The 15,657-nt window shown below is 35.3% G+C and overlaps 1 protein-coding gene across 2 annotated transcripts in view; it reads right to left on the bottom strand.

Moving 5' to 3' along the window:
* GABRA2 (gamma-aminobutyric acid type A receptor subunit alpha2) overlaps positions 1-15,657 on the bottom strand; it is a 68,398-nt gene that overhangs the window by 16,291 nt on the left and 36,450 nt on the right. For both annotated transcript variants that reach the window (XM_064511202.1, XM_026093773.2), the window contains 4 exons: positions 12,828-13,048; positions 10,400-10,482; positions 7,203-7,346; positions 6,189-6,341 (listed from right to left, as the gene is read on the bottom strand). In XM_064511202.1, the coding sequence (XP_064367272.1) occupies positions 6,189-6,341; positions 7,203-7,346; positions 10,400-10,482; positions 12,828-13,048 (601 nt within the window). The remainder of the gene's footprint in view (positions 1-6,188; positions 6,342-7,202; positions 7,347-10,399; positions 10,483-12,827; positions 13,049-15,657) is intronic.

Raw genomic sequence — 15,657 nt, 5'->3', positions numbered from 1 at the left:
AAGTACTGAATGGAAATAACCTGCCTCCTTATAACTGTTGAACCTGAGAAGACTGAAAAATTATTCATGTAGAGGAGTAAGTTCAACTTGTAAAAAAAGAAACATTATTTCACAAAGAATAACTTAAAACTCCACAAAACCTATAAATTGACCAGATCAAAAATCTGTTTAGGGCCTGATTCCCAATGGCATTATATCTCTTAACACTAGTCAACTTGAATTTCTATAAAAAACAGTGAATAGATTGTTGCCCTGCAAACTGAGGTAGTCAAAATATTACAAGAAAACAGTCTTCTGCCCTAGATCTTATATTAATCTGAATAGCCTAAATGATTTAACAGACTATGTAAAGACTGCATGATGTTTCCCTATCATTTCTTTAAGAAAGGCTACAGTTTATATACACGTGAAGAACTACTACAACTATAGCTCAACATCGAGCAAATGTGGCATTGTACAGATGCTAGAAGGACAAATATCATCTTGTAAGCGGCTACAAGCAGTCATCAGTTTAGCTTTAATTTGAACACAGTGAACCACTGCGTTTCGCATGGAGGAGGAAAAAAAGGATGTGAGGGAAGAGAAATGTGACCTTGCAGCCTATACTTGCTAGTGTATTACATACATTCCTCATGACAGCATGCAATTCAAGCCATACTGTTTCTCCCTGCTCTCCTATACTGATGGAGCTGGGCCTATCTCTGCTAAATATCTGAACTCCCTTTTCTTTTCTGCATACAAGATGGGGATTGGATGTGTTCCAGAAATCCCTTCCAATTTAATATTACAATGCTATACCCCCCATTTTGTTTGTTTGGGATTTGACAGAGGACTGTAACTGCTACCATAAATATTACCAATGAATTAAAAAAAAGTCACTTTCTTTTGACATTTCCCTTCTCTGAAAAAAAACAAACATTTTCTACTTGCCAGTAAATATGCCCCAATATTACTATAACTGCTGTTCTCAGCAATACATGCATCTAAAAGCTAAATATCTTCTACCACCAGAGGTTTATTCATTTCAGGCTACAACTGGAGTTATTTGATTGCCTAAGATTTATTTTTATGGTGCTGATTTTGAAACTGCATCTGTTCACTGGAAAGAAGATATTTCTCTCCAGGGCCATTAATTCAATGCTTTTTACTGGCATTAAACTTACAAATGTAAAAAATACAAGCTTTATCATATTCTGGATTCCAGAACAGATGGATGCCATTCAAGATGTGCTTAAAAAAGACAGCCATCTTTGGGCAAATAATGTCTGTTGCCTAACAGTACAGGGCACTCAAAAACTAAGGACTAAAAACTAAGAATATGTAGCTAAACATATACAATGGAAATTGGAAGAGCTAGCATATAAGTAAAGTTGAAATCTGTCATGGCAGCTAGGTTTATGCCCATATTTGTATACCAAAGTTGGGCTATTCCTTAATAGGGACAAGTTCTTCTGGATTCTAATTTTACCTCTCGTGTGTCAATTATTTTTTCTAATTTGAACAGATTTTGGTCAACTAAATCACATCCTAACCTTCTTGTCTTAGAATGTGGACCTCTCCTTTGAAAATGACAGCAATAGGCCCAAATACGAACTACTAAAGGTCAATTTTGTAACAAAAGATGTACTTCAGCTTTGCAAATAGTTTGTAAAAAGTCCTTAAAGTATGTTCCAATTCTTATAATGTTACTGTTTCTGTCATTTTACCCCTCCCACAATTTTATCTTTTTACCACAACACTTTGAAAAGATACACACAATGGCTGAAGAACATACCACTAAAGAATTGATAAATGACATTTTTTAAAAAAAGAAGACACTTCCATTGTTCTATTATTCCAATCTTCTTTTTTTTTCTTAAAAAGTAATTGCAAATGTTGGTAGGTGATTATATCACTCGACCCAGTTCAAAAACTAAATAGATTTATAAATGCAAATAACATAGCAGAAAGAAAAGACTGTTGTCTCTGTTACAGAAACACAGATTACTACTTAATCTTAGCATCCCAAGAGTAAATGGCTGGAGATCTAAACATAAACACAAACTTTGGGAGTAGTGTAATTTAAATATTATGCCATAACATTTGGCTATATGTCATACTGTTTTTTTTCTTCTTACCCAGTAAATATGTATTACTTCAGAATACAATAAAAAAGCAGCATATGTCGATTCTGCTTAGGCACAGACAGGTAAGTCTAAATGACATAGAAAGGATTTAGAAAATAGCTGAAGTTCTCTGTCTTCCCATCCCTCTAACGGGATGACACAAAAGGCCAGAAGCCTTTTGAAATACCATGGAAGGCCAGGGACCATAATACTATCTATTTCCAGAAAATTTGCACTCAGTCAGTCAGTCAAACCACGTATGTGTACGTTACATGTTAGTGAAGCTGGTGCCCATGTTGTTCCACTGTATCAATACGGAGCAATAGAACAGTCCCCCAACAATCCACGACCAAGCTAATCCCCAAAGCTGAATGGCAAGTGATATTTACCCTGGTTCCAGTACCACACTCATACGATTATGCTCTTTTGGAACATGAGCTAGTATCTTGGCACACCACTGAGCTGGGAAGATATATTAGTTTGTTTGCAACCAGCCCAGCGTCTCTAACCAACTGCTGTAGTCTGCCAGGTATGCATGCCCAAGTGCACCACTAGTTAAACAGTATTATGTCTGCAGTCAACAGAAATTCCCCATTCAGAAAATACAGACTGAAAGTTGTAAATGGTGGGATGTTTCCAAGACACAGAAGACAACCTGCAGCCTGCGAAAGGAGAAGCAATAAAGATGGTTGGGATTTTTTCAACAAAACTGCAAAAAAATAATTTGTATAAACAGAACTGTTCATAAGGAAGGGTCTACCTCATTCAATTTCCCATGTAAAAATAACTGTAGATGAAATTTGGGCTTGTCTTAGGATGCCATTTCTACATTTGCACAACAAAAGAAGTGTATCTATTTCAGGTCTAAATGTTTTTTTGTTTCCAACTCTACATTAATTAATATAGCTTCAGAAAAGATAAATGAAGAAGAAAACACGAGGAAAGGAAAACAGCACAAAAGTAAAATGATCACAGACAAAAGAGTTCTGACAAAAGAACAAGGCAATATGAACTCAAAATTCTTTATCTTGGACAATGTACTAAAAAAGGAATAGAAACTATTATTTTTGTTCTTGCCTACTTCAAGGATCAAGGAATACACATCTAACTACATACATGTTAACATTCTCATTCCTACCCTGTGTGTATTAAAACACACAGATTACTATAGCACTGTGAATTACTAAGAAAACTAATTTCTAATTTTTCTGTCACCTGCTTCTAATACTGCTATTCAAATATGTGATGCTTCTGAATGTTATGATCCATTAAAAATAAAGTGAAAATTTAATAAGCTATACAAGATTAGTTTTGCTAATATTGTTGACATTAAATGCATAACAATAAACACATTACTAAATGAAATAGATTGTAATCTTACACTAAACAAAGGCTTTATGAACCAGGCTTACTCCCTTTTGTTCAGAATGCAGTCAAACACTTTACAAACTTATTGTTAGGGAAAACATATCCAAGACATTTAATTAACATTGGTAAAACTTTCTTCTTCCAATAATTTAAAGCAAAGTGGAAGCAATATAACATTAGACCACAATTCATTTGGGATAGTTTAGGTCAACAATATTAAATAGATGCCATAAATGAAAGGGATTAAAGAGCTCAACTATAAAAGAAGCTTCATTATGCCAAGTCCTTAATGTTAACCTACAACTTGAAAGTACATTTTGTGAGGACAGAAGAGAGAAAGAAAAGTAATTTCTCTCAAACATGAAATACTAAACGGTAAGTGGTGCTTTGAATAATTTGAAGTTATGTTTCCTTGAAAGGAACAGTACTTGAGCTGTTAGTCCTTTCCAGAACTCAGTAGCTTTCAAGAAGATACTTGAAATAAGTTTCTCACAGATTCTGAAAAAGACTTTATCAAAACCATTACTTTCTAATTTTTAAAATTGCTATCTTTATTATACAATACGAACAAAATGGAGATCTAGCAAGTGACTACTGGCATCCACTTAAAACCTGAAAATTAAGTAGCTGTAGTATGGGCTTCCTATGCCACTGGATGGAGCCTACCTGAAAGTATCACCCAAACAAATGACACCTCGACTACATCTGCCTAGCTCTAACTAGGAAGATTAATTCAGCATGAGTTGTGAAAAATAAAAATCAATAGATGAACTTTGTTATGAAATTGTTGCTAACTTCACATTTTTGTAAAACAGCCAGGAAACCAGACGGTAACAAGAACTTCAGTGAAAACTGTTAATTGCCTGTGGTAAAAAAGAAAGTCAAGAAGATTGGCCTGGGACCACACAATTAGAGAGGCCATTGATGGCTTATGCTGTTGATTTTATCTAGGGTGCATTAATAGGTAAGAAAATACCTTCTCAAGAGACATCCAACCCTGTGCAGAAGGCTAAGCCCTGAGGTGCAATCACTGCATGCAGGGATCAGGCTGCCAGCCAGAACCCAGACATATCAACCAGCCAAAGTCACCGTACTGTTCCCCTGGGTTTATGGTGCTGGCGTAAGCTGGCCTGGAGGGGATGGGGCCTTGATTGGTGTGAGTATGAGGGGTATGTGTGTGTGTGCGCATGTGTCTGTGTGCTAGAATAGAAATATCAGAATAGAAATTTCTATCCACCTGCTATACCCATTCTGCTTAGTAACTAAATTTTAGACTATGTCATTGGACCATGTGGTTCTGTTCTTGCAGCCACCCCACCCAAATCGCCCGAGACATCCTGAAACAGGCAAGATGATCACATATTATAACTATTCATGATCTGTATTACACTAAAGCCTGGGAAGAATAAAGCAACAGGCTGCTATGCAAACGTTAATTCTTTCTCAACAACATAAATTAAATAAAAAATAAACCATGAAGAAGAGATATGCAGGAAGGGACATAACATTCCAGGAGAATGATCTGTGCCTTGCTGATGGTGATACCAGAACAGAAAGTGCATTTTAGGAAGAGAAGATGAGAGATTATATTTTTGGAAAAAACAGATATAGTGTTCTAAATGTATAGGTAGGGATATAGAAAAGGGTAAACACAGAGGAATAGAAGCATTTGACAGGGTATTTGCAATGCTGGCAAACAGGAAGGGGCAGGAAAGATGCATTAAAGATATACTGTGATAAGTATAAATGGCAAAATTCACAGAGGACTTTGAAGAAAAAAAGAACTGTATCTGCCTGTTAACTGCCTAAGAAAACATGGTAGAATTCTGGTCCCACTAAAACCACTGACCCATTCCAACTGACTTCAATAAGGCTCATATCTGAATCCACAGTATTCATGATACTTTGTGTGGCATTTTCTCTAACAGAAAGACTGTGAGTGCTTTGTTGTGCATCATACTTAATATGCATTTGAGTTTGCCTTGTTATTTGAAGAGTGTATGATGTTCACTGAGAACTAATCATATGATTTTATGTAGCATTTCTGGTGATTGATTCCATACAAACATTATCTTCTTTTTGTAGCGCTAGTCTCTTTTTCTTTAAAAGTGAACAAACTAAAAGAACTGTAAGTTACACGACGAAGAAAGACATTTGTTGCTTTGCTTTAATAAAGAGGAAAACAAGACCTTAATGTAAGGAAACCACCATTATTCTGCACTGTTGAAGCTGTTCACTGCCTTACAGTGCACTCCAGTATGAATCAGTGAGAAAGACTGGCCCCAACCCTCAGAATAGGGTCTCTATTCATAAACTGCAGCTTGCAAAGTTTAAAACAATTTAATAATTTAGGTCTTTAATTTGTATCTAGAAATGTGCTTAACTATTAAGTACCAAAATATTTTTATCAATACCAATGCGACATTTCAGAAAAGAATCTAAATTCATATTCTTTAATCCTATGAAAACTTTTTCCTCTTAAGAGAATCAAGGATATATGGACAGTTCTCCTACGTGCTAATCTTCAAAAACTTTGAGATTCTTCAGAGATCTGCAAGCTACACACGAAAGCTGTCTGGACTAGAAATAGTAACACATTCTCTGCAAACAAACAAACAAACTTGAATCAAAAAGGCCTTTGCCAAGCAGGCTTCAGAATGCTTCCTAACAACTTCAGGTGTTGCAAACCAAGTAAGTGTTACTCAGAATACTCACCAAAGACTGTCCTTGCAGGTACAGACTCTCTGTTCAGCCAAAATGACACTTGAGAGAGAATGACAGTCATGATGCAGGGAAGGTAAGTCTGAATGACAAAATAACCAATTTTTCTCTTCAAGTGAAAATGAGCTGTCATTACTGTATATTCACCTAATGTACAACAAACAAAAGACAATGAAAAAACGTTATTACCCTAAGAAATTCCATTCCTTTGGCCAAAGAAAGTTTGGCATGTTTATGTGAACAAAATGTGCTGTGGTTAAATTGCACAAAACATATTTTCTAGCAGAAAGCATCCTACAGAATACAACCTAGTTTTTAACATTGAACACAACTACATCTTATTCCCACTGAACTCCAGGAAAGATCAATACTCAGTCTGCACCGTATCTTGTAGGAATGATTTCTTATTATCAGGAAGTAGTGTAAGCCATGACAAGAATTTCAGTCTTGCAGGCTTCTGCATATACCACCCCTCTATGTTCACACAGAGGCATGTTAAGGCCTTATCCTACAGTCAGAAGGCAAGCATGGGGGTCCACCACATCCCTGCACATATAGGAAGTCTCTGTCTATTAAACGGTCTACTAAACCAGGTGGAATAATCCAATGTTTAATAGCAAAAACAAGAAGAAAGGAAAAAAATACTGAAACCAGCACACTTTACTATTTAGTAGACAAAAAATGCTGATTACCATGCTAAATTAAAAGAATTATCCAAGGCTTGGATTACAAACAAAATATTTTATTTGGATTTGAGATTAGGCTCCAGACAGCATATTAAAACAGTGACTGGGGAGTAGTTCATCTCTACTATCATTTGTTACTTATTAATTTGAAAGAATCAGTAAAGTGTCCATATGTGTTACTTGTAGGTATATACCAATAAACTATGCCTAATATCTCACATGTTGTAATAACTTCTTTCAGTAGCCTTTCAACACCAACAGCAATTCCTAGTGTTTATTACAGCCAAGTGATTGCCTTTTTCTTTAAACATTTTTTACTAACCTGTACTTGATTTAACTGTCTCTTTACCAATTGTTTGGCCTAAAAGATCATACTGATTCAATCTTGAACCATCTGGTGCCACCTGCACTGAATCTGAAGCGTTGTAAGTCCAAATGTATGTCACTTCTGAAGTTGTGTATGCATCTGTGGGAAATAAGATAAAATATTTTGTCAGCAATTTAGACTAAACAGCTTCCATTATTTGCAACATCAAAACTTATATAATTAGGAGAGCTACTTAATTATCTTCACCAGAAAACCCTAAAATGATATAGTAAAAAATGCTTTGGCCATTTAAAATAACTTTGTTGTAGGCTGAATGTCTATTGCAGAATGGGAACAGGGCATTGATTTGTGATCTCATTAACCACAATTTATTGCTACAAAATTAAATGCAACAGCTCCTCTACACTGTTGAAAGACTTATCAGAGAGTACATATTATACGTATCCTAAAACCTATGTTAAGCCAGATGAAAAGGACAATGAAAAGCACAATTTGTAAGATGTAGGACATATTAAATTTTTAGAAATTCATTCACATTTTGTTCTGACCTTCACTTGTCCCCACTCTCCCCTTTTCAGAATGTATCACAAACATTTTCTGATTAGCTGAAATTCATACCTAAAATGGGATGGCAGGTTCTGTGACAACACTCCTAAAAAACTGTAGGAGCTCTGTGCCTTGGCATGTATTCCCTCTTAAATTTCACTCCTTATCATGGCATCTCTTTGTGGGACACACTGAGATTAAGAAGGCTGCTCTCACAGTTTATTCATGAGAATAAATGATCAAGTATACATTTAGCCTATGGCCTGTCAAATAAGTTAGAATGGAAGCAAATCAATATTGTATTTTAGATAGCATTAATGCCTCTCCAATAACTTAGAAACAAAAAAGTTGAGTATGTTCTGCAAGTTTTTCCAGTCTAACAGTCTACTAACAAAATGGAGTATGAAAAGTATGAAAAAAAAAGGCAAAACCACTGATGGAAGAAATCATGTATTCATTTTCGCTGATTAAGACAGGCACACTTTAAGTCTTATCCCATGACTGTAGTGAAGTAAAAAAAGAAATGCAACACTTCTGCTGGGCTGCAGACATTTTCACTTGAGAAATCTCTAGAGGCCCTGAAAGAAGCTTCTTCATGCAGCCGGCCATAAATTGCATGACGGACAAAATCTAGGAGGGGGATAGTTAACACTATCACACACTCTAGCAGAGATTGTTAATACTTCCCTTGTAGATATCCAGGTTCCAATAAGAAGGTCTTTGCTCTGATGCAAACAAGCAGTCTTGCCAGTTGCTGATTTGACCCCAACCTCCCCATTTTTGGATAGATGTTTTCAATAGGGATGAAGAAAGGCAACCTATTAAGCTACAGCTTCTCTAATACATTCAATTTGGCTCTTCTCGTGTGTGTAACGAGAAAACTGAAACCTTCTTGAAGGCTGATGGTCTTCCTAGCAATGTAAGATTAGCAGCATGTGAAGAGCTGTGACAAATGTATGCTACTTGTGGACTTGCCTCAGCTAAACTAAAAACTTTCAGGATTCCAGCTTATTTTAAACACTATTCATCATTCAAGTTCTATCCCAGAATAAAAGCATAGTAATCTAGAAATGAGTTTTAGGCAAGGAAATAAGAGTAAGTGAGACAGCTGTTCAAAGTGACCAAGAATAAGAGCACTGTGGGTATGCTAATAGGGTGGAGCACAGATGACTACAGGAGGAAAAGAAAGACAGCTTTCCTATAATCACATTGCTCACAGTTTGAACTGTTTCCTAGAAAACTAGAAACCATGAAAGGATGCTACATAAACAGAACAAACTTGGTCAGATATAGAACAAATTAGTAAACAAAAAAAGAAAAAAATCACACAGTCCAATATACTTAGTAAGAAGGCTTTCAAACTTATGAACACAAATGAAGGCCTAATATAAAGGAGCCTCTTGGCCTCAGTACTGGTTTCATTATTATGTTTTTTTTCCAGTTATTCTGAGGCTAAATTTGGGGTTGTAAGTTTTCTGTTTTGAATTCAGAGTACTAGTTCCGCCCCTTATAAATCAAACATATTTTACACTGTGTGCATGCATAAAAATAGTTAGTCAGTAGTTGATTTCAGCTAACATTTCTGGTGTTATTTAGTTAAGCATGTAATATAATATTTAGAGCAAAAGAAGGCTTCATGACAAAGATTTTATTAATTCTAATGACCTTTTATCTCTATAGCTAGGATCTCCCTTTAGCAGAACAATCTTCAGAAGCACAGATTTGGTTTAAGGTCCTTCCTCCCTGAACTGCCCCCCACCCTCCAACGCCAGGGAAAGGGGACATATCAGTTATGGACAGAGTGTGCACAATGCTCTGAAAAATGATGAGCTCTGGTGAATGATGCCATTAGTGACAGCACAGCATTTGTTTTGCAACCTGCAGCAGCTGCAATTAATATAGAATCAGCCAGAACTCAAAGGTATTAACCACCTTCCTCAAAAACCCATGTCCTTTTCTGGGGCTGGTAGAGAATCAATGCTGCAGCCAAAGGAGAAAAAAAAAAAAAAGAAAAGTTTTCAGTGTACAAAATCTAGGTAATATACACACTGTGGACCTAATTCACCAAGAAGAAGAAGAAGAAGAAAGAATGCAATGTAGGTAAATGAAGCTGTATCGATATAAAAATACCAGTGAGATCAAAGTCCACTTATTTAACATGAAGATGTGCTGATTAGTGAAAATTTTTATCACAAGAAGCCATCTGTTGTTGCCTTCATTGTTTAAGAATATAAAAAACAAATATCATTAATAATAAAGAGAAAATAAATATTTCAATAAATGAAAACAAATGTTAAGGCATTCTTCAAAGTCTTTAATGTGGTGTTTATTAATACAATATGTACATTTTACTCACAGGTCTGCATTCATCAGTATGGTTTGGCATACTGGAATGAAAACAGATTAGTGCAGTGCTGAATTAGGTCCATAATATTTGTTGTTAAATGGAGTCAAGAAAGCTCTCAAATACATTAAAAGACACAACAATGAACAGAGAAAACATTTCAATATATTTGATTAAAACTTAAAAAAAAGTACTCTCTTGTGTTTTAAACCTCTCCTGTATCAACTTTGTGAAACAAAGTGATGCTAAGCAATGTTAGATATTCACTAACCAAAGTCTATACTTCTGGTTCGGTACTTACAGCTGCCAAATTTCAGTGGGCACGAATGAGCATCCATAGGAAAGTCCTCCAAGTGCATTGGACATTCAGCTTGGACTGTAAGTCTTAAAGTCAAAAGCCCATTATGCATTTAAGTCAGTTAGCAGGACAAGAAAATCAATTCCACAAAAATGAACAGAGCTCATGCTGATTTAGGAGATGAAACTGAAATGTTATATTAAACTAATTAGAATTTCAATCAGCTCTTGCTTCTTCCCTTTTATGTGTTCCTTCAGAAGACATTGACTTATCACATGAAAAACTTAAAACATCTGACCTCAAAACTGAGAAAAGGCCATTTAAATGAAAATATAAATTATATAACTGCAGGCTGTTAAGAACAGTTATTTTCTCCTCAAAATATTCTGAGGTACATGTGTGATTATATGGCTCTCAAAAGCTCATTAAAAAAGCACATAAAATACAGCTGATTTACCAAAGGACTGTGCTCCACAGTTTTCTGAGCATTTTTTTTTACAGTTTGAATGGAAGGTGTATAAAAAAGCGCTTGTGGTTTTTTTTTTTCAAAAGATATATTCTTACTCATTCTCCATGATACTACTGATCAGTATTTTTATTTATATATAAGCATGACAATATGTTAAGAATGCATTAATTTTTGCTCATTTTGTGAAATATTACCAGAAATATTATTAATATTACCAGAAATATTATTAATAATTAGTATTAAATATGGGTATAAATACAAAAAAAAAATTAAAACAGTTTGAAAAAAACTTTTCTCAGACTTTTGTTTCTCATTATTTTTAATTCAAGAAAAAAGAAAAAGAACTACTCTGTTCCTGTTTCTTATCCTATAAGTCACCTCTGGGTGGAGATTTTTTCAGTATTTTTCCATCTCTCTTCATCCGTCCTCAAATATCAGTTACATCTTCCTGTACTCCCAGTTGCCCCTACTTACTGTATTCCCCACTATGTTCTGCCATCCTACCTTCCCTTCACCAAAAAATATACCATATTTCTATTCCCCCACTCCCCAGGAAATTGGTTCTGAAATTGGGGGAAATAAAGAGGAGAGAGAAGAGTGAGAAAACAGCTGGAGACACAGGAAAGAATTTCATGAACCTCTGTTATAAATCACACTACCATTTCAAATAGGCACAGATAAAAATGACTGTTTAAAATCTATAACATGAAAGCAGTTTAGACATGAATTTCATGTCCTCAGAAGCAACATACTTACAAGTCATGAACTTAAAAGTAATATAAAATAGCCTGTTAATTCTAGCTGACATGACCCATCTTATTTAAAAAATAAATCTTCAAAATTATTTCAAACTGTATTTCTTATTTTTTATCGCAGATGACTGGAATACTTCTTGGAAGGTAAAAATTTCAGTTTATACAAAGACATGTTCAAACACTGATTTGAGCCCAAGCAAAAATACTAAAAATGGGGTCTCAATTTATTTGCAGCAAACTATTCTGAGCATCTCCAACCACCACATCATTCAATATGATTAGTAGTCTATGCTGGCATGGCTGAATGAAGAAGATTGCATAGTACACGTTTGCTTTATGGCTCAAACTTTGTATCTTACTGAAGCTGAGGATTTTAAGTCTGCTTTCACAAGTGATTCAATTTATTAAATACATTCAAAGAAAAACAAAGAAAACTAAGTTTCTGAAAATCTGAATAACATAGTTTCAATGGTATAGATAACATTATTGCAAAAACAGTAATCAAAAAAGAAATCAGTCTTACAAAAACATTGCTTATGCCTATGCATACATGATGTTTGTAGTTTTTATAAATTATTTTCCAACCAAATTAACAATTTAATACATTTTACTAGCTAAATATTTATCTTAGCTGCTAATCATGCACAGCATGAAAAAATTAAAAATTAAACTCTAAGTAAAATATTACAATTGAATATACAGAAACTGTTACTAGAGAGAAAGATCTGTTTTCCTTGCAGTTCTTGCTGGGAAGAATTTGAGTCCCTATTAACCCTTTCTTCTTCCTCTTGTTGTTGCCATTGATCTCAGTAATAAATTTGCTCAATGGCTCACATGATTACTTCAATGTATACATTAACAGGCCTTCAGCAGAAGTCATATGCTAGTTTAAACATTCTAATATGGAGTTGGTAAACTCTGAGTGTTTTAACAATTCTTGTACAATCCTTCCCATCTAAAGATCTCAAAGCAAATGGTCAGCATCTTTTAATGCATTTACAGGCATGAAAACTGAGGAACATGCAGGAAAACTAATCTGTTCAAAATCACCCAACAGACCTGCAGGAGAAATGGAAACAAAACATACATTTTCCTAGTATTGTTTCTGCTGAGCCACAAATAAGGAAAGCCTTCTGGGAACCTTATTTAATTGTTTTTTGAAAAAATCATATCAAAAAATAACATGAGAACAGATGGAAAGGCATACCTCATGGTGTACAAGAGAGTTCCATCATCTTGGATTCGTAGAAGCTTGTTTGGCATTGTCATGTTATGAGCCACCGACTTCTTCCCATTGTGAAAAAATGTATCTGGGGTCCAGATTTTGCTGGCCATTAAGTTGTTCAATCGAAGAATGTTCATTGGGCCCTTAAATTTTAATCTCTCATCCTTCCATCTCTGACGGAAGAAAACATCTATTGTGTATTCCTACAATGGAACAAAAATATGCTTTTTTGACACAATGAAACATTAATCTCCTTTTTGAATATGAGAAAAGAAAAGCAATGGTAGCAAGAATCTCTTGGTAGAACTGTATGATAGGGAGAAAAACCATCACATGAAATTGTACAACACTGAGAGGAACTCAAGATATTAAGGGTATGACATTCGTCTTCGTGATTGCGAAACATTGTTTGCCTTCTGAACCCTTCCATTATTTAGATTTCTGTAGCTGGTACCTATATTATCTGTGCGAAAGATAATTTCAATAAATATAGATATTTTACATTAAGAAGTATGAAAAAAGATACAAAAGGATATTAAACGATCCTTGCAGTAGATGCAGCTGTAGGAAAGTAATCCAGCATTTCAAGAGCACAGAGAACGGCTGAATTTCAAACAAAGGAAACAAGACTATCCAAAAACATTACAGTACATCCAGGGAAATTCACAGAAGAGAGATTTTTTTCCAAAGGGAAAATAAACCATTAGTAAGGCCCTTCTATAGATAAGGATTTTATTAGCATAAGCACATAGACAAAGAAAAGTGGATTCTAGCTCTTCCTTGATAGCTGATGAACAAAAGGTGACACATTAACTGCATAGGTAAGGACTGATAAACAGAATTTTACGCTGATTCCTAATATTGTGAAGGAAGCGTAGTCTGAAGAACAGGATGCAAGGAAAAAGCAATTGATGACCTATAGTAGATGCCTCTGTCACTCTGGCTAGATATTCCATCTGCTACTTTTTGTTGCTATTCTAAATAAAAAAAAAGAAGATACTGATTAAACATTGACAATATAAGGTCATCAACTAACTTCAAACTCTACGAGTAAATTGATTGAGTAGTTTGTAACTATGAGCACTGTATGAACTGTAATTCCAACAACATGAAAATTTTGTAGGAAACTATATTGTGTAGTGGCAAATGCTGCCTTAGTGCAATTTCAGTTTTGCTGGACAGATGTAAAACGGACCCATACTTTCAAATTATTAGTATGTTATAACAGTCTGTACCACTGCAATTACTTTGCAAATGCAACAGTTAAGCAAATTGTTTTATAAGTACGCTATCCTTCAGTGGAGCAGTCCTAATAAAATCCAAACAATACAAGGAAGAGAGTTAAAAGTGGTTTCAGAGAACTTATTGGATCCCATGACTTTTTACTGGCTCCCTTGTGCACTGGTTTGCATCGGTTTGCCTCAGTCAATCATACGGTTATACAAAGGACTGCTGAGCGAGTAGGCAACGAGAAGCGACAGACAGCTTCCCCAGCTCCTCTTCCTCTGCAAGCCCAGGAGCTGGCAGGATCTTTCCAGATCAGGGCCAGGGGCTAAGGGAAGCAGGTGGAAAAGGAAAGAGCATTCTGTTAGCTGAAAGAGGATGGCAAAGGGAGCAGGCAGTTTTAATCAGGAATTTTTAATTTCATTTGCACATTATACCTGATCTTTTTCTGTGTCTCATCACTGCCAGAGACATTCCCAAACAACAATTTGCCCATTTCTCTATGACAGACCACACTGAAGTGTCCTGTTTTATGTGCTGATTTATACGTTGTTCTATTTGCTAAATATCTTATGACTTAAAAAACTATTTATAAATTGCAAGTTACTTAACAGTCCCATCGTGCACCAAGGAAGATTAGAAATCACACAAAATCAAGGACAATCAAGGGCAGCAGGAACTGTGTGCTTGAAGACACAGTGGAATACATGAGATCTGACTAGAAATACCAGGTAATTCAAAGAAAACAATTGCCCTAAAAGCTTCTTTATGATTTCTGTCTGAGAGGTTTTGTCTTATTTCAAATAGATAACCTGTACTGAATATTCAATAAAAGAAATCATTGCCATGTATCAGAAGATTGACGGTTGGGGTATAAAAAAGTGGGAAGAAGAGCCTGTGGGAATAAGACTTCAAGGGCCTTCAAAAGAGCCTGAGGGAGCAGAACTTTGAAATCCCACTGAAATTCAACAGTAGTGTGTGATAATTCCTGCAAGTTCCTTTGACAAATATCCCCATACACACAGAGAGATGAAATATATATCTTAAGTTTTTCCAATGTGTCCATCAATAAAGAATTTCAAAGATCCTGCTCCTTCAGTCTTCCATCATCTATGGAGAAAATTACAGTATAAAAGAGAAAAAAAGCAGACAAGAAATGCCACTAAATCAAAACAGCAACATTTCAAAAAAACATCTGATGCATGGCAACTGCCTAAGGAGAGGAATAAGCAGGGGAGAATTGGAGCTGCAGCCTTGAAAGATCCCACTGGTAAGTCTCTGACTGATCCACAGGTAATTCTAATTTCTCCATTGGCAAATTTCCATCCAATCCACACTGGAAATCTTTGTTTTACAGAACATCCCATTTAGAAGATGGAAAAAGGGAATAAACCAAGCTTTAGTGAGAATGATCATGACCATCTTCTTCCACTCACCATAACAGTAATAAAATGTCACATAGTTCTTATATAACTTTTCTCTCTATAGATCTCAATGTATTTTGCAAAAGACTTATTGCAATCTCAGTTTTATATGAAGGGAAACCAAGGCACTGGGATGAAATTAACTTATGTGATTAGCAGCACCA

This window comes from Dromaius novaehollandiae, chromosome 4 (genome assembly GCF_036370855.1).
Source record: "Dromaius novaehollandiae isolate bDroNov1 chromosome 4, bDroNov1.hap1, whole genome shotgun sequence".
NCBI classification, from domain to species: Eukaryota; Metazoa; Chordata; class Aves; order Casuariiformes; family Dromaiidae; genus Dromaius; species Dromaius novaehollandiae.
Note: the sequence above shows the minus strand (reverse complement) of the source record. Positions and strands in the feature narration are given on the sequence as shown.